At 39.3% G+C, this 19,093-nt stretch overlaps 1 protein-coding gene across 2 annotated transcripts in view; it reads right to left on the reverse strand.

Moving 5' to 3' along the window:
* PATJ (PATJ crumbs cell polarity complex component) overlaps positions 1 to 19,093 on the reverse strand; it is a 160,729-nt gene that overhangs the window by 23,026 nt on the left and 118,610 nt on the right. For both annotated transcript variants that reach the window (XM_074831865.1, XM_074831866.1), the window contains exons 31-34: positions 17,967 to 18,059; positions 13,390 to 13,464; positions 12,758 to 12,875; positions 12,030 to 12,163 (exon numbers count right to left, since the gene is read on the reverse strand). In XM_074831865.1, coding sequence (XP_074687966.1) covers positions 12,030 to 12,163; positions 12,758 to 12,875; positions 13,390 to 13,464; positions 17,967 to 18,059 — 420 coding nt within the window. The remainder of the gene's footprint in view (positions 1 to 12,029; positions 12,164 to 12,757; positions 12,876 to 13,389; positions 13,465 to 17,966; positions 18,060 to 19,093) is intronic.

Below are 19,093 nucleotides of genomic sequence, written 5' to 3' on the forward strand. Positions count from 1 at the left end.
GAAAATCAACAGAACAGTTTGATTTAAAAAAATTTTTTTTATATATATATATATATATACACACACACTACTGGCAACTGCAGGGTTTTCTTGAAAATAACTGAGGCAGCTATTACCAGCGGAACTGAGTCACACACGCACGTCCATCTCGGCAGCGTTGCCAAAATCCTCCGCTACATGCTTTAGATCTTCTTTCAGTTATGGGGTTTTGCTTGTTGCAGGTTTTTGTTTGGTTGATTTGTTTGTTTGTTTGTTTTTTTTTTTTTCCTCAGTTACCTTTGTTTTAAAAATGATCATGTAACTCTAAGTCAACACAAGAGACTTTTGCCTGGGTGAAAGCCAGGAGGGTGACAGTGATGTATATTTTTTCACCTGAGGCTGATCACGGGTAACTGTGAGAAAAAGCCGAGTCTGTGGTTTAGAACTTCCATAGCACTCTTCACTTTTACTTTTTTTAAACAAAGGAAGGCATTTAGAAGTGGCCAATGAGATAACACAAAATATCAACCAGCTTGTTAAGACAGCATCATTCAACAAGGACACACTAGGACAGTGGACAAACACAAGGTTTGGTAGAAAAATGGCTATGTGGCCATGTAACAGCAGACTGGGCACATACACAAGAGGCTCAAATCAAACACTTTCGGACTGTATTGAATCTGGTATTTCCTAACCTCTGAGCAAGGAGCTTTCAATCACATTTCTTTGTTTTCCATCTGTGGTTGCTTTAAAAATGGTCAACAAACTGGAGTTACCAGCTTTTCCCAGTACTGCATTACGAAATGTAAAACTGCACATACCTAAAGCTCAGATTCAGGAACACCGAATGTTATCAGTTTGAACAATCTGCATCATCTATTTGTAAAGGCAACAATTCAGCATTACACTGAGGTTCCTGCATGTGTTAGGAGCCAGACCTAGAACTAAAAATACATATGGCATGAAAAGGTACATTCCTGTTTGGTCTGTGCCTACCCCAAAGAAGGAAACATCTCACTGACCTGCCAAAGCACTGTTTTTCCTAACTAGTTTTTTTTTCAAAGTAGTGTATTTGAATCAGGCTTATCAAATCAATTAAAAACAGAATGAAGCAACGTGTCCACAATTTACCGTAAAGATGTTTAAATAATCCATACGCATAAATATGAGAGTCGTTCCTTCCTTAGCTTATAAACTATGATAAACAGACATCTTTCCTCTGATACTTCTGGGATCAGCTCAGAGTACATTTAACCCACAAGTAATCTTTTTCCATTGGACCTAGTGGGATCTGGATAAAACCCTTGTTAGTTTTGATCATCCATGATAAATCACTAAAACCAAACTACTGATGTTACTGAACATTTTTAATTATATCATTATTTTAAAGACGTTTATGCAGTAACGAGATGTAACGTCACACTCCAACCATCTAAGAAGCCCTAATCTGTATTGACTGTATTGGCACGTTATGGATTTAAGCTGTAACTCCGCTCTCAGTACCTCAGAAAAAAAATAGGATCTATCATGACTAAAACAATACAAAGCATTTATTTAAAGGATGGATTTTGGGTATTGAACATCTGCCACTCCTGCTCACTAGCTTCAAATTCAGTTGTGTGCTTGGTATCTCTAGAAGTCAAGGCCTAAATAGTTCAAAATCCATCAATCAGTAGAGTGGGAGGAAGGGAGAGTTTATGAATTCATGGTGGCTCTGGACAGATTTTCACTCCCATCCCTCCCCATCTCCTTTCACTACCAGTTTCATATAGATTATGGCACTCCATGATATAGCTTGGCAGAGTCGCAAAAACTGTTTGTGCAGAAGGGGGAAATAAAAACACTCTCATATCAAGAACACAGTTGTTTAAAGAAAGATATCCAGCTGCTGAAAGCACGTACTTCTTATCATAAGGTTTACAAATCCATTCAACAAACTGGAGCTTTAATCTTTGTATATTTTGACAAAGAATAGTCTGGGACCATTGCACAAATCGGGAATTAATGCAAAGTTGAACCATTTCTTGTATGGAACGGAAGGATGCAGAATACAAGCTAGGGCATATAAACAGCGTTTTTCTACGCTAAACAAAGTCCATGCTTGCAGGTGTAAACTTAGACTATCCAACCGCGAAAAGTCTGAAAGATAAAGTAGAAGGGAATTTGTCTGCTGCTACTCTGGTTGCCATCCTGGGCTGAATAATACTTATATTGAAGGCTACTGAAGGGCCTGCAGTCCTTGAAGTGAAGCTGAATGCACTGAAACTATCTATATCACACGGCTAAAAAAAAAAAATCACCTACAAGCCAGAACAGTTCCCAAACATGGCAAGAGCACACCTGCTTTGTATGTGATGTGCACCAAACCTGTTAAGAAGCAGTAACACTTACCAAACCTGCCACACAGTATATGAGAGGGTATTTTGTAAAGTTCCAATTTGATCTGTGGGACAGCTACCCCCCTCACCCTCGCTTTACCAGCAGAATACCACTGGGATTGCACAGTCTTCTTGAGCAAAGGGAAGGCACACGAGTGACAGCTCTCACACTGACTCCAACAAAATGAGGTTTTTGGCTGTGGAAAAAAAAGGCAGACAAGTAGAAGAGTTCATGGGGCCTCTTGGCGGACACCTTGAGGAACAAGGTTGGTGCAGAGCGAATGACTACTGAAGGGTGAGGGCAAGACAACCTTACAGAAATTAGCACTCCATCTGAGAATCACTTACGGAAAATATAACTTGTAAAACGGGCACAGCCGTTATCTACATAGCATTGCCTTCTACCTGAGGGAGGGGAATAGCCCTGAACTCTTGGGGAATTGGATCTCAACTCTCCTCCAGGCTATGGATATTTTTTCTGCTTGATTTATAACAACTTCAGAGAGCCAGTAGGGGAAGAATATCACACTCACCCATCAGCAGAGAGCATAAAATAGAAATGCTAATGTTAAGAATTAAATTCAGTAAGAGTGACAGCTTAATCTTTGTATCTTAAATGTCAAGAACTGGTATGGCAGAGACCCCAGGCAATGGCCACATAGCATCGTCTTGATTGAGCCTTTGGGAGAAAGGTAGTAAAGTCAGCTTCCTATTCAGGAAAATCACTGACCAAGCAAACCTTAAAAGCCTGCAGGACCATAAACAGTGGTGAGAAAGTCTCACAAGCTGTCTGGCTTTAGGCTTGGACTGCTCACATGTTTTCTGCAAGTTTATAGCTTCTGAGGCAGTCTCTCTAGCGTTTCTTTTCTTCTATGCAGCTGTTCTTCAGAAGGACAAGCAGCAGCTTTCAACGCAGGTGCTCTTTGCCACTGAAAATCAGGCCCCAGACTGTCATTTGCAAATGCTGTGAGTAGAGGGCAAAGGAGTAAAAGGACACAAGATGTGAAGGAGGCTCAAACATTAAGTAGCATGGATATTTTGATGAAGTTCTATCACGTGGTAAAAGGTGGATCAGTACGCAAGAGGGGAGATTTCAAAAGAGATGGAGCAGAGAAATCCTCACATACCTGGTGTTGGCTGGATTTGAATAGGAAAAGTGTCTGAATTTTGGTAAAGAGGCTTCTTGCATAGTACTGAACAGTCCTTAACTACCGCGGATCATTCACAACAGGCTATTTCGTTAACTGAGCTAATATTAATTTTGCTTTGAGTGTATCTTTGCTGCGCTGTTTCAGTCTGCGAGATTCAGCCATTATTTTGATAGAATCAAAGGCGCTTCACAGAAGTAAGGTGAACCACTACACACTGAGGACTGCAATTATCATCAGCACAGAATGACATTGCATAAGGTGTTCAGTAAAAAATGAGTCGTTCGAAAAATCCCAGACCATATTTTCCAAGATGTGCATTTTAAGGCAGTAATTGTTAGACTAAAACTCCCCAAAACAGTCCTGAGAGTAGAAAACAGATCCATAGCTCTGCCCTCTAGCTACAAGGCTACCTCTGCCACCAGAGCATCGCCAGCCATTTTTCCTGCACCAAGGGCACATTATACGGGGAAAAGGTGCCCGTCTCCCAGAACAGACACTTCTGAGCGCACACAGGCAACAATGCTGAAAGTCCAGGTCAGAACAGAGACATCAGATTTTTGGGAACCTACATGGCTGGGCAGTGCTAGAAAGCAGGTACCTTTCTAGCAGGACAAACAGTTGGAATTACATGAATTTTACGTGCTTGTATCTCAGTTTGGTCTGTAGTTTGGTGAACGAATCTTACCACTAACCATAATTATGTATTTGGAGTAAGAAAGGAAGCTTTCTGCATGGATTACTTTCCTGAGGAAGCAAAAAAGTAACCTACATATAAAACAACACTCAGGAAAAGATGTTTTTTGATTTAGTTGACAAGTTGTGTTTTCCCAAGCTAATATTACACATTTCCAACAAATTTCCTACATAGTTACAAATGTTATACTAAATTAGCATTTATTAAAGATAAAGCTACAAGGGTTTTTGTTGACTTGCAGGATTACATACTTATCTCTTTCCTAGGGTAAGTACAGTATCACTAATTTCCTTTTCAACTCTTATAATACTTTGTCCAGAGCAGTAAAATTGTCATTTCATTTTTACAGGCTAGTTCACAGATAAAGTAGAAATCAACTAGTTGCACAGTGTGTTTTGCTGAAGAATTAGCCCCATATAAGAATCTCTCAGTAGTTAAAATAAATCCAGCTGCTGGTTACTTGTAGGCAGAGGAAATCACAACAGTTAACGTTATGATCTATGATCTCCCATTCACAGAGCTAAATGGAATCTAAAAGATAACGGTTCAGCAACAAAAGCTGAAGGTCAGCTCCGAGCAAATCACTTGACTTCTTCAAGGGGTTTATCTAATGCATCGTGCTGCACATACCTCCTTCTAACACTCAAATATTTTGCAATTGCTAGCATTCACAAACCATTAACAGGCACCCAAAATCCTAAGCCAAACACTACTGTAGTAAAACAGGCTATATAATGTAAAAATGTATTACCGTGTTAATGTAAAAATGCTTTACATTGCATGATACTGAAAAACTTCTCCACTCAAGGTCAAAACAAAAGGTCTGTTTCCCATTTAAGAACAAGTCCTTGCAAGAGATGGTGTTCACTTGCCAACTTTCATAAAAAAGATTAATCCACAACATCAATATGAATATAATTTTTCATACTAAAATACAGATTTATTTTAAGGAAGTGGATAATATTTGTATTACATTTTATAGGCCCCTATAGTTACATCTGGTCCTTATTTATTTAAATTTTATTCAGCTTGCATAATATTTTTGCTTACAGTTATATTCTCTAAGATCAGAAAAGCTAAAACCTGAAAATTCAATGGCACTATTCATTAACATTCCTTCGGTCTGCAGTCATAGACATTTGCAAGCTCTCCTTTGATTCTGAAATAATAAAACTAAGGTAATAAGATGTTTAGTGTAAAAATATATGACTTAAGTCAGAATGATAGAAAGAGCTATGTTTCTATGAATCACATGCCAAAGCAAACCAAAGTTTTTCAAAAAGTATACATGCTCATTTTAGAGGGAATAATAAAACACAGAACTACATATTAAAATGTTAACTCTCTCACTCTCATTATTTTATTAAATAAAAAAATATGAAAATTTACAGTGTACAGTGCATAACACAGGTTATAAAGAATGCATGAGATCCTGAATGCATGTGACACAGGAAGCCAAAAGCCAGTGGTTTCAACCAGCAGCAAGCAGGATACTCCTGAAGTCCATTCTGACATGTCCTACTGCTTTTGTATATTGTTAGCTTAAATTTTACGGTTGATTTACACTCCTGGAAGACACCAACTTCTTCAAGCAAGGCACTGCTATGCAAGCTAGCCGTAGAGTCAGCTAAAGCCTTGCCAAAGATCCATCAAATACATGATTTGCAAGACTTACTACTCTAATTCCCATTTGTGATAACTCATGTACAAGCAGTTTGGTTTTTTCATGCTGTTGTAAGCTATTGTCCTTCTGGAATTATGATGAATCCACCAACTTCATTTTAATGTTGTCCAACCAAGAGTCAAAGCAAATCCTCACGATTTCAAGCTAACTGCATTTACCACTCTGTCATTAACTTGCCTTCTGTTTTATAAATGTGGGTGATGGTTAAGAAGTGATTGCATTTTTTTCTCTCCCAACCGCAAACTTTTCCTCTACAATACCCAAGCCACGATTAAAAACTTAGGACTTCTATTACCATTTTTCATTCTATTGTTCCATTCATTGTGCGATAGACTTAACAGCAACGGTATCTATAGCCAATATATTGCCGAAACTCTCCTGAGGCCAGTATCTTGCTTTTCATTAGTAGTTACAAGGTAAGCATATTCCACTAAAACAGTTTCAGTCTTAGCTACACTTGATGACTGTCTACAAAGTCGCTCAGACCTCGGCTGTCTACAATTGATGAAGTTATTTTTGCCTGAATCTAAATATAACTGAGGCGGGAGGGAGGGAAGAAAGCTCAACCAAGGGAGAACCTGTTTGTTTAGTAACACAGAAGTCACATCAGTCCTCATGTTTAGGTAGGTCCCCCACTGCTGACCGCAGCACAGCACAAAACAGAGATATCAGCCTTGGCTTTGGTATTAGTAACAGCCTGCTCTTGGCAGTGTGGAGATCCTAGCAGGGTAATTAGCCCTCACCGCTCCAGGGGCAAACATCGGGTCTTGAACAGCTGCAATTTAAAGCCACAGTTTTCTTGATTATTCCCTTGCCCTTCCTTAACAGATGGGGTTTATGCAAGGTATGACTCACCTGGACTGACAGAATGAATCTAAATATTCTTCTGTCAAACTGCATCCCCACCATCACGAAGCTCCCCCTGCTCCGCTGCAAGCCAGAAAGCCTTCTGGGCTAACTGAGGTGATTAGAAAAGCTTTTTCCTCTCTGACTCCAGCGTTACCAGCTCTCACACCAACTAGTGTTAGCTGAGCACAGGCATATTCTGTTACTTTTTGGAGCCTTGCTGAAGTGTTCTAGTTCCCTGGCTTTGTGGATCACTTTATTTTACAGATGGAGTACCTTAAAGTTTGTTAATTGCCTTAAAAATGCTTTTTATTAAAGTCAGCTGAAAGCAAAAGTAAAAAAAAAATTTACCAAATTCAAAGTAGACAACCCAGTATAAAAATTCTGCATAAGAGGTTTGTAGTCGTTTTCAATAAAAAATACACAGGATAAAGTATGACGCTTTTCTTCCTTTCTATGTGGGTTCAGATAACGACTGCCTCCTAGCTACTCCACCTCCAAGGAGCCCCTAGGTTACTGCTCCTGCAATCTTTTTTCTTTCATATCATAGGTGCCTCTTCAGTACTTGACTGTGATTTCAAGCCCCAGCTGAGCCTCTGTGCTCTCTTCCACTCCCAGAATTTTCTAACTCTGCCTGGTGAGAATGTCCCTGCACAAGGTTCCACTGGCCTCGAAACCTCTGAATCCCCTCCGGCATGTCTGAGCGTCTTAATCACCCAGGCAGCAAATACACAGTCAATAACTATGAGTAATCAACTCAACCATTACTAAATTATTCAGCTGGAAGCAAAACAATGCTCCCACCTACTAAGAAAATGTTTGTATCTTAGAGCGATGCTTTTTCCATGTACTGCCAAGAATAAAATCCCTGTAAATTGACAATCCTGTTTTATAGAAAATGGCTCATTGCAAGTTGCTAACTGGGCCAGACATCGCAGCATTCACCCACTCTGGGGTGATAATGGGGTTCGGATGATTTAGCCCCACATGCCATCTGGAGGAGTACCAGGACACCTTTTTTTTTAAACAATTCCTTGATGCCCTGTTCTCAGATGATTTAAGAAGAAAACCTCATAGTACCTTTCTGCCAAAACAGTTTCAGAGGAAAAAGCCCATTACTTGAAACTAAATTATTTGCCTTGAAACAACTGATGCAGAATGCAATGAATCAAAAGCAGAACAACTGAGGAACATTCCCTAAATTTATGGTGAACAACTGGACTATCTGGTGCTGCCAGTCCTGTATCCTTCAGGGCCAGTTATTCATCCCGGACCCGCATGGTCCCAGCCTGTGCAGCCCTGGGCCAGCTGGCCATGCCAACGCTGGCTCGCTGCCGTGAACGCCCAAGTCTGAAAGTTGAGCTTCACATCTAAGAGTCACAGCTTGTCCAGGCTCGGAGCTGGCAGCCCAAGCACGAGCATCCTGCCCAGCACGCTGGGGTTTGCAGCGCCTGTGGCTCTCAGAGCTGCCCCAACAGGTCTGTCGCATTCATGAATCCCAGGTGTCCTGTGGCTGGAGCAGTTCAGGTGCCCTGGGAGCACCGGCAGCTGCCGAGTGACAATAACACCCAAGTCAGGTTTATGGCTGCTATTAGCAGCAGTGGAGCTGACAAGCATTTATATACAATTCAGCACCCGGAGGGACGAGAGGGCAGGACGGTGTCCTGGGGAGCAGAGTTAGAGCCTCAAACCTTGTTTTGGGATGTTTCTGAAAACACTTTTTTTTTTTTTAAATTCCCACTCTGAGGTTACTTTTACAAGTTTGATTGGACTACAACCAAAAAAAAAAAAAATCTCGCAAATTGAAAGCCCTGTACTTCAGCCAGCTCTGCTCTGCAGTTTAATTGCTTTAAAGCAGAGGCCATGTGTTGTGTTCTCTCAGGGGTACATGAGAAGGTGAAATAAAAGACAGTGAAGAAAAAACAAAAATAAAAATCAACCCTTAGAATAAAATGAAACAGGACTGCTTAAGGGCTATAGCAGTCTAAAGATCAACATGAAGACAACTCTCAAGGACAATCCCTCCTTCCCCATGCCTTCTCTACAAGCACGTCTTTCCAGCTGATGCTCTCCTGCTCCCCTAATCACACAGCCCCAGTCCTTGCTTATAATACAAGCAACTTGAAAGGTTCTGCAAGTTTAATGGGATGGTCATCTTCTCAACAAAAAACATTTCACAGGAGTTAAGACATCACTTTCCAGCCTCCTGAACAAATTAACCTCCCTGCTCACAGGCCATATTTTTCAAGTCTCTACTTGGTGATTTCTGATGAGATTCCTAAGGTTATGACTTAAAAGTTGCACTTCATATTTCATTTTGAAGCAGAGCGTCCCCTTAGCGGGTTGCCAGATTTATTACTCCAAAAGCTGGGACTTAAACATCATGCATTTAAGAAAGATCCAAAATATTCTGAAGTGAACTTTCCCATCACATGTGAGCTGCTGTTGTGCATCAGCATTGACTACCAGCACTCAGTTAAGCATTTTTAGATCAAATGCATTTTAATACCACATAGATGAGGCCCTTATACTCTTGTCGCAGCCACCTTAGATGTGACAAATTCTACTAAGGAGCAGACTCCCTGTGTCCCCCATTCTGATAAATTACTTCTGAGATCCTAGGAACTGGGGTTCATATACTTCATTGTTTCGTAGGCACTTACACACCTTTGCAGGTATGAAATAAAGATACCCAGCAGAAAAAGGAGGGAGAGATGTGTGTTCATGCCTTGTTTTCTCAGAGGACAAAAAGGTAAAAGAAAAATCTCTGCAGTTGTGCAGCACCCAGACACTGCTCCCACAGATTCCCCCCTATTCTGCCATGCCTTTTCCCATCCCCGATGGAGCACATTTTCATGGTCCCATGAGTGCATCTCACCTCGATCATCTGTGTGAGCCATCTGAACTATGAGACTGTGTCGTGCCTGCAGAGACAGGCCTCAAATGTTGCTATTCCCATGCTTTCTGACTTTGATCTGACAATTCCCATTTCAAAAATAGCTCAAAACCCAAACCAAACTGTTGAAGACAATTATAGCTTCATTTTAGTTTCTCTGCACTGCAGAAAACAGTGGGTCTTGGATACACAATTTCTGCCATACGAGACCTTCAGAACTGATGGACTTCTATGGCTTATGAGCATAATACATCCATAAACAGTGAAGCTGTAAGCCAATTTATTTTGCCTTTTTTAAAATACAAAAGATGTCCATCTATATAACTGGGTTAAAAACAAATGACAGAGCAAGGCATCACTCAGCTCCATGTCCCTATTTTGTTATATTTCCTCTCCAATCTATGAAACTCAGAAAGACAGAAACTTTCTTACAGTCCTGAGGAGTATTTTCTTTTACTCTTCCTCATTATGTTATGTGAACTTCATTTCAACTCTTCAACAAAAGGTTTTCTGACTTCATGGCAAAAAAGGTAGGCAACAAAATAATTTGGGGAAGATCAGTAGTACAAAGTAGACAGAGTGATGATGATCCCACCAGCTAAAGACACAATCCTGGCTACCTGCTTTGAGGAAAAGGGTTTGCACGCACCGTTTTGGATAAGCAAATTATGGAGAATCCCAGAGAGAGTCTCTGCATGTGGCAAGCGATCAGATTAGCTGTGGTCTCACAAAAGCAACACATTTGCTATTAAACAACATTGCTTGCCTTTGAATGAGCAGATTCAGAAATAGGAAAGGAAACTGGGAATCCTTTTCATAGGTCCTGTAATGCAGGGATCAGAAATGTGAGAAGTCGGACCTCCCTCTGCTCATGCATTTCAGTTACTGCAATCAAGTGCATAGATTTTTAAAATAAATTCCTAGGAGGACACTTTAATGAATAAACTAATGAAAGTATAATACTTAACCCAAACCATTTACTCATTTTAAAGAATAAAATCCTTCGCGTTTTTCTCATCTGCTCTGTAAAGCAGATATTTATAATTTTCATTTATTTATATTAAAATCTCATGAAAGACATGTACCAGATTGTGTCTGACAAACTGCCATGTATTATTTCCAAATTCCAGTTAAATGAAAAAGCAGAGAGATGACTAACCATGAACTTCTTATTTGAATTTACTCAACACTGAGGAGACTGACAAAAAAGGGAGTGGGTACAAAACAGCCCATGGCTGGACAGATGAAAACCATACAGGGTGATTTAAGCCTTCAACATAACTCAGATCTATCTCCATGTGAAACAGAGCAATTCATCCAAACTCTACATAATTGGAGACTTGGATAAATGGGACCAAAAGCTGAACCTTTTCCAATTTTAGCTTTAATACTGTAAAAGATATAGCCTACATTTTGCAAAACAAAACTTTCTTTTTCCTTTCAGCTTCCTTGGGTTGTTTTGATTCTTTTTTCTTGGTCTGGAAAAGGATTACTACATTGCAACACTCTGTAGCTGCTGACACTCACAGCTCTTCATTGCTTAATGATGCACCACCATGATGTTTTTGGGAACAAATGCATGTAACAGAGCAGCTCAATTGCCTTAAGTGTCTCTGTGGCAGGGAATTCATGAGAACCCAGTAAAGACACCTCTGCAGCAAACTTGTTTACCCAAAGAACTGAATTTGACATTTAAAAAAACAATCTGACATTCTGTTATACTGTAACATAGCATCTCTTAAATGGGAAGTGGAGTGGAAACAGCAACAGCAGAGGCAGAGAAGGGTTTAGCATAACTAACTTGCTGGATTTACACTTGAACTGGTACATTTTAATTTAACTGAAGATAACTTTTTTGAAAACAGCATAGCCAAGAGCAAGATTAAGCAAAAAGACACAGAAAACAATAAAAGATTACCTTTGATTTACCTCTGTTCAGCAAGGGCTTTTGCTGGCAAGGAGATAAATCGCAGTTTGTTTAAACAGCTACTAAGCATTTATGTTCTCAAGACGGAAGCGTTAACTGTGCTGAAGTAGCTTTACCTCTGTTACATTAATTTCTAGTCCAACCATTCTGGTAACTTACCTGTTTGAAACTCTTAATTCACAATGGTTAGACAGTTAGAAAAAGAATGCATATTTGTAAACTCTGACTGTAGCAGAAAGCACTACCAAAACACAAACCTTTCAATTTAAACAGGGACAGAAAACAACTGATTTGATACAAGGCAAAATTATCAATTCGTTATTGGAGACCGTAGTTGCTGGTTTCTCCTCCCTGTACTGAAGAACTCAATAGAGCAATTAGAGATGAATGGCATCATTAGTTTCTAACGTTGTCTTTGTCTTTGTCTCCTATTCTTTAACAGAGACAGTAAATATTAATTTAACAGAAACTCACCAGCGGAGTGTCTTTCCCCCCAACGATGCTGAGCCCTAGGCCCGATCGACCCTTAGATATCTCTATAGTCATTTCCTGCCCTGGAACTATAGGACACGTTGCTGGATCCACAGGCAATGGAGGTGGAAAGATGCCTAAGAACATGAAAAGGTAAAGAAATAAGTAACACTATTCAGTGAGATAATGAAAATCATCAAAGGAATTGTGTGAGAGCAACTAATTAAGCTCCTGCATTTTGCTCTTCATCTTTACCAATCTAAATTGAACTAGAAGACTACTCTGAGTCACTTCTGAAGTCTCTAAACCAGAATGACTCAAGTTCTGAAAGTAAATGTCTGGGAGGCCATCTAATTCAGTTATAACCTATACAATTCAGATCACGATGGCAAGGTGTATTCCATTCAGGACAGATAAGGCCATGTTCCAGCGTCATGGAATGGACAGGATGTCCCACATTGCCTTTCCTTCTATTTTAATTAAAAAGGGGAAACAATACCTTTGTACGTAAAAGTCAAGAAAAACAAGCAAAGACACCTTCAAGCTCTCAAAAACTGTAAAGTGGGAGACAAAAAACCACAAACACTTTATAAAATAACTTGAAATAGGTCATTGGATGTTCAAATTAAAAGTTTTAGCAAAAGTTAGCTAAAAAAAAAAAAAGAAAAAACCATCCTAGGTGAGGGTACTAAATATACACTATATTGGTGGAAAAAATAACTGGGTCATACTACGGCTGGTGACTTCTGCCTCTGGAGAAAGATACGTAGGTGCTGGCGCCAGGGGCATCTCCTGTAAGTTGACTGGTACTTTTGTTGAAGATTTGGATTGTTTGATCTGGTTGAGGACCTAAAAGCAAAGCAGAAGCAAAAGAGATCAGTTATCAGTCACAGAAAGGCATGTTATGTGGACATTACCATTAATTGTTGATTATAGTACCTTACTAAATCCACCAAGTCAATAGAAGGGAAACAAGCAATAAGCATAGATGAACTGAAAAATTATCTTAATAAATAAATAAAAAATGGGGATGACTGGATAACTGCTTCCAGAAACGCTCATAAAGGAAGCAGGGGCAGGACTTCACCTTTCTCAGTTGTGCCTCTCATACCAAACAATGTGGGTTTGTTTTTTTGTTTTGTGGGTTTTTTTTTTAACTTTTGAACAGCAAAGAACGTCCTTGACGTTAGCCTGTGTGACTATTTCCACATACTTAAAGAGAAGCAAGTACTTTTTGAAGTTTCCACCAAGAAAATTATTTTAATGTCTCCTCAGTTAACCCCTTCCCCCCATAAATCACTCGATTTTCAACTAGATCAGGCCCCCAGAACCCCACCTTATTGGTTAACATAAACACACATACATTTTCGGGGAGCTGATCCTCTATTTTCTGCTGATCTGCCACCACCACTGGCTTGTCAGCTTTACATTTCACATCCTAAAAAGACAAAAAAGAAAGTGAGGTGTATTGAAAATGTCTCATTCGCTTAAATAAAGTATCCTCCAAAACTCAGAATGATGATTCTAGCCAAACACAGTGATATTTTTTCATGTATTTGCAGCACAACACAAAGCTGAAGCCCAGAACTTGAAAGAGGAAAAGCTGGTATGAATAGAGGGAATATCAGGAATTATTAAAAACATACCCAACAGTTTTGGAGACATACAATGCAAGGAAGGGATTTTTTTGGAGATTATCACGCACGGTCTATATTGTTCCTGACAAATATGAAGCTCTGAAGAAGAAGGAAGCGCCTCCTCTGGGGTGACCGGGATGGCAATTCCCACGCTGTGTGGAAATGTGCAGGTACGTGTGTCAAAACTCTGGCACAGAGGTAGCTGTACAGACCCTTTGGTGCCGACAGCAGGAAGAGCTTCAAAGTCATCTGTCCTCTCTTTCCCCCTCCCTTTTTCAGTAGTCCTCAGCAGCACTGAGCATGCTGCCAGCACTTAACTAAAGTAACTGCTTAAAATGCATCATCCAGCCTCATTATAAATATCTCAAACAATGGCACTTCAGTCATGGGCTCCTGTATCCTAATTTCTTTCGGTATCCTTGCAATACACTAAAAAATATTTTTTCTCTCCTACTTCTACAACTGCTTCCAGACAGTTACAGTGTCCTCCCCTTGTTAGTTCTTAGCCAAACTTAGGTCACTGTGATCACAGCATTAGTTAGTTGTCTTACCCATGTTAAAACAACTTGATAAATAGCCTAGTTTTCAGAAAAGCTGAGTACCAGCTTCAAAAGACAACAGAGATATTCTGCACATCAAAAGAATTTCTAATTAAGATCACAATTCATACATTAAAAAAAAAGAAGTTATATCAAATTTTAGGTAACCGAGCTTGAAAATACCGGCCTTGTTTCCCAGAGTTTTATTATGTTAAATCCTGCCAAGCCCCACAAGATGCTTTTTTTTCCCCTGCATTTTTCTCCAAGCCTACTGTAACTATTATCCAAATGGATAACAAGAAAAAAGATAAAGTGGTGATCTCATTGTGTTATCAGAGGTGTCAGGGGAGAAATGGGAAGATGACTTTGTCATTTTATGAGAGATTGTTTTAATAAGCAATGAAAAGTTATTTCATACTTCCATTTTTCATTCTGATATGTGACTAAAATCTGAAACTTCATCTTGCAAATCAAGTGAGCACCAAGCATCACCTTTAAACCTCTCTAATCTTCTCCATTTAAATCAGACTATGCTAGAAGTACCTGAACAAAATAAAAAGATTTCCAGCCCCTCAAGCAGTGAATTGTACACTCAGCATTTGTCATAAGTCTGTGACCTGACTGGTTTCATCTAATTCAATTCCCTCAAATGCATCTGAAAGCATTTTTACAAAGTCCCTCCTCTTTGCCCATGTTTCAAGGACATGTTTTCTGTTTGTGGTAAAGACAGATTATTGTTCCAAGTTCAAATCTTTTAAGGAAAATTAATCCATTCTTACATACCAAACATCAGTTTAATTATCCCACCTATAGGACACTGAATTACGTACTCTGCCAGGACACTAATGATGCAAAGTGCTTCAGAGCACACACAACCACCGCTCAAGCTATTTTCACCTTTGTAAAGTTAAAAGTTTTGAGAACATCTCAAAGCCCCATACATCAATTCTTTTCCAACAACGTCTTATGGAAAGCAAGATAGCTACAGTCCTCAGAAAACCACGACCTTCTATCAGGCCACCTCAAACCTCAGCTAATAAGCATGCAGACTTTGCCTAACACTTCCATTGGCTCCAGTTCAGATATAAGCTGTTTTCTTTCCCCTCTCTTACCATCCAACTCTACAATAATGTCCATTATATAACTTTGTAATTTTTAAAGTGATGAAGTGATAACAAAAAGTATCTTGGGAATGACAAATTTATCAGCAACAAATGAATAGAGAATGATGTGAATTTTAAATTTTTTTTTTTTTTTTATTACAGCTGTCACTTGGTGAGACATCCTGCCCCTGCTTTGAGCTGTACATACTTGTGGAAGATCTCTGCTGATAAGCACATACTTTTTATTTACTCAGTGAACTTATCTTACTTGTTGACTTTTACATTCCTGATTTCTCTTGACATATGACTGAGAAATTCAATAACAACAGTAAAGTAGCATTAGGCTCTAGTAGCGACCATCATGCTATGAAAAACAAGGCACTGTTTTCTTTTGCCTCAACAGTCACTAAAAGACTCCAAGAGAAATCTCTTTTCCTCAAAATAATGAGCTGCCTTGTGCTGCACTGCAATGTCGAGGTCTTAATGTCAGTATCACTACAAACCCATTTCCTTCTGGTCAGAAGGGACTGATCACAACCATCAGCAGTTACAAAAATAAGATACACTTAAAAAGATTTGCCATTTAGTTTTAAAATCCTGATTGAAAGAAAACTCTGAAATTACAAAACTGGCTTTCGCCACTATTTTCCATCCATTTACGCCTCTAAACCAAGGGTTGGCCCAACTGACAGCTTTAGGGAATGAGCAGTTGGATCTATAGGCATCCAAATACTTTTCTAAATCCACCTCCTAGCCCTTAACTTTTCACTATCTATCTAATGGAAAGATTAGTAAGTCACTTCTAAGCATATATCCATTGGATGAAGGCAGGGCTATGCAGCATCCAGAAGTGACACACTCACGGCCTCCTGGTCTCACCAGTGACCCGGGACAGGTCACTTCCCCTCTGTGCCACAGCGGGGATAATAATACTGGCCTGCTGGATAAAACATTTTGAATTCCAAAAATAAAAAGTAAATTGTAGCAGCCAGTTGCTGTTACGCAAACAATTTAAGTGGAAAGATGACATAACTTCGTAAAAGTGGGAAAGAAAAACTAAGTACTCTACCGCTGTTCTCCTTACCTACAGGCCCTCAACAAATCCACGACTTTGTCTTCTCTTACCACCAATGTTTTATCTTTTTCTTTTTTTTTACGTTTCAGTCTAAAAGACTGTAACTTCAACCCTTTGGCTCTACAGTTCCTTTCTTTCTTGCTTCAGGTTTGAAAAGAAGCTGCCAATATGTTCTGAGTTCCTTGTTGTTGCAGTAGCATCTTCCCTCTATATCTTGGATTGCTGCAAATTTCCCCCCCCCCCCTTAAATTCGTGCTTCCTCTAATACCTTTCCGAAAGCTGCACTGCACAATATCCTACACCAGGAGTTCATATTTGTACAATACATTTTATATATTTTTATCCACTTCAGTCTTTTGAGAAATTTTTCACGTTAACATGTAATCCTTCAAAAGTTTCTTGCCAAGGTGAGCAAGAACAGCAATAAAGCCAGGTGATTTACACCTGTGAATACATACAATAAAACTCTGATTCATTTATATTCCACCACATCAAAGGAAGATTCTGCACAAGGCTACATCAAATACAAATAATCCAACTTTTTTGTAATCCATTAGGAACACAAACCAATCCTTTTTACATGGGTGGTTAATCTTAATGCTTGAATACCACATAACGCTTCCTAACTCTTGGAATTCATAGGCTCATTAATTAAATACTTACTAGCCAGAGAACATTATGTACATTCAATTCATATTTGCAAAACCCCGGACACTCTTTGCAAAAGACACAATGGAGCAGAAAGACATCTAAGAAAAAAGAAATCCAGAAATGACATGTTTCCTTAGCTGAGGACAGCACACACAAACTGTGCACGCACAGCAAGTCTCAGCCAATGCACTCCTTGAAAAAGGAGTAGGCTGTTGGACAAAAAGACTGTCTCAGCAAATTTTATGTACCTCTAGGTTAGTCACTCTTCAGCATGCTTAGTAGTTTTCTATTTTAAACTTTTAACACAGAGTCCAAAAAAAGAGATTAGAGCTGCACCCTGAAGGACTTTCAGATTTCTGATAATGCACAATCCCGACATAGTAAACAACAAAAATCTCCATCTGTATCAATGAGAAGTTCAGTATTTATTACAGTGCACACTGACAGTACCACATTAAACCAGAAGTTATGGGCTTGATGTAGAAATTACCGAGAGTAACTCTATAGCTATGTTATTCAGGAGGCAAGACTAGATTATGATAATAGACATTTTGGCCTTAGAATTTATGAAGCTATGAATATAAATAAGAATATGATTTACAGACTACTTTTTTCTGAAGTTTGTCACACACGGATGTCAAGAGTGGAAACTCAATCCCCTCACTGAGAAAGAACTCAAGAGAGGGCCAAAATGCTACATTAAAACTCGTATCTCAATATTTTAACAAATTATACAGACTGCTTAGTTCATGAAAACAGTCTATGTCTGTAAAGCTAAGAGCTTGATTCTGCCTTTACATGTACCAGATATTATTTGACAAAAGTGTTCTGTAATACTCCAACAAACACAAAGGCAGAGAAAAAACACATCAAGCCCATAAGCCTGCATTTTCTAAGCTCTAATCATCATTAAGTATCACTTTTAAGTCACTTACAGCTTTGCTGGATTCCTCATCAGTCAAGCTCTTCATGACAACTTCCAAAGTCGGGTCTTCTTCGCTGTTTGCAGGTTCAGTGCCACCATGATCCTGGTAGAAAGGATCGATAACAGTTTTTAAACACGGCTATGATCCCCCATAATAGCTAAAGAAAAAAATTAGACAATTTTACCTTTCCTTTTGTTTTTCTAAACAAGTAGCAGCATGAAAAAGTAAAAAGATCCACAATTAAAGCATCCTAATGTCAGGAGACAAATAAATGATACAAACTTTGAAAGACAGACCTTGGTCTCCACTTGGCCGGACGAAAGTACCATGAGGTAGCCCAATACCAGCACTTATTTGTCAAGGTAGTCCAATAGTAGCACTTAGATGTGGATCGGGGTCAACTTTCAAGGCCAGACTAATCCCTATCAACTGTGAAAACTACTGAGTTTGTATTAAGAGGCCTTCTCCAGACTTCTGTCGGGACGGGGAGTCTTGTGCATGCTCAGCACGTTAAAGGAAGCCCAGTTTCCTTCATACAATCTGAACAGGTCGGTAGCTGCAGGACTGAGTGCTCCACCCTGGAGCAATTGGTAAAGCCAAAGCTCTTCTGGTTAGAGGATATGGTCAGCAGGCTCAAGGCAGCACTGGAGCACAATCCTCAACTGGAAATGCAAACGTAACCTCAGGATTTAGGTATTTCTGCACATTACCGTGAGAATACTGCAAATGACATTCAATGACAGCTACTGGAGAACCAGCAAATGAAGGCAATAGCCCAAAAGACATAAGTATTTTAACTAACACGTGCTCCAGAACTTTATCGTACATGAAGTTTTTCCCCTTCTGTAGAGGATTCCCAACAAAAATGGCCCTTGAAACATAAAATAGGACCATACTAAGTAGAAAAGCTTGTCTGATTGGGATTTTCTGGGATTTTCTCTACATAATAACTAGCATAATATTTAAGAAGTGTATGCTTGCAAGAAAAATTATTTCCTTCCCATACTGACAATTAAAGTTAAGATAGATAGGAAATGGCATATTTTCAGGGAAAATGTTAAGTTAGAATTTAAAGGTTAGAGTATCATTAATTCGGTTACATGTAAAACTTAACATGTTAATTCTCCTTCCCTTTT

Source organism: Strix aluco, chromosome 8 (genome assembly GCF_031877795.1).
Source record: "Strix aluco isolate bStrAlu1 chromosome 8, bStrAlu1.hap1, whole genome shotgun sequence".
Lineage (NCBI taxonomy): Eukaryota > Metazoa > Chordata > Aves > Strigiformes > Strigidae > Strix > Strix aluco.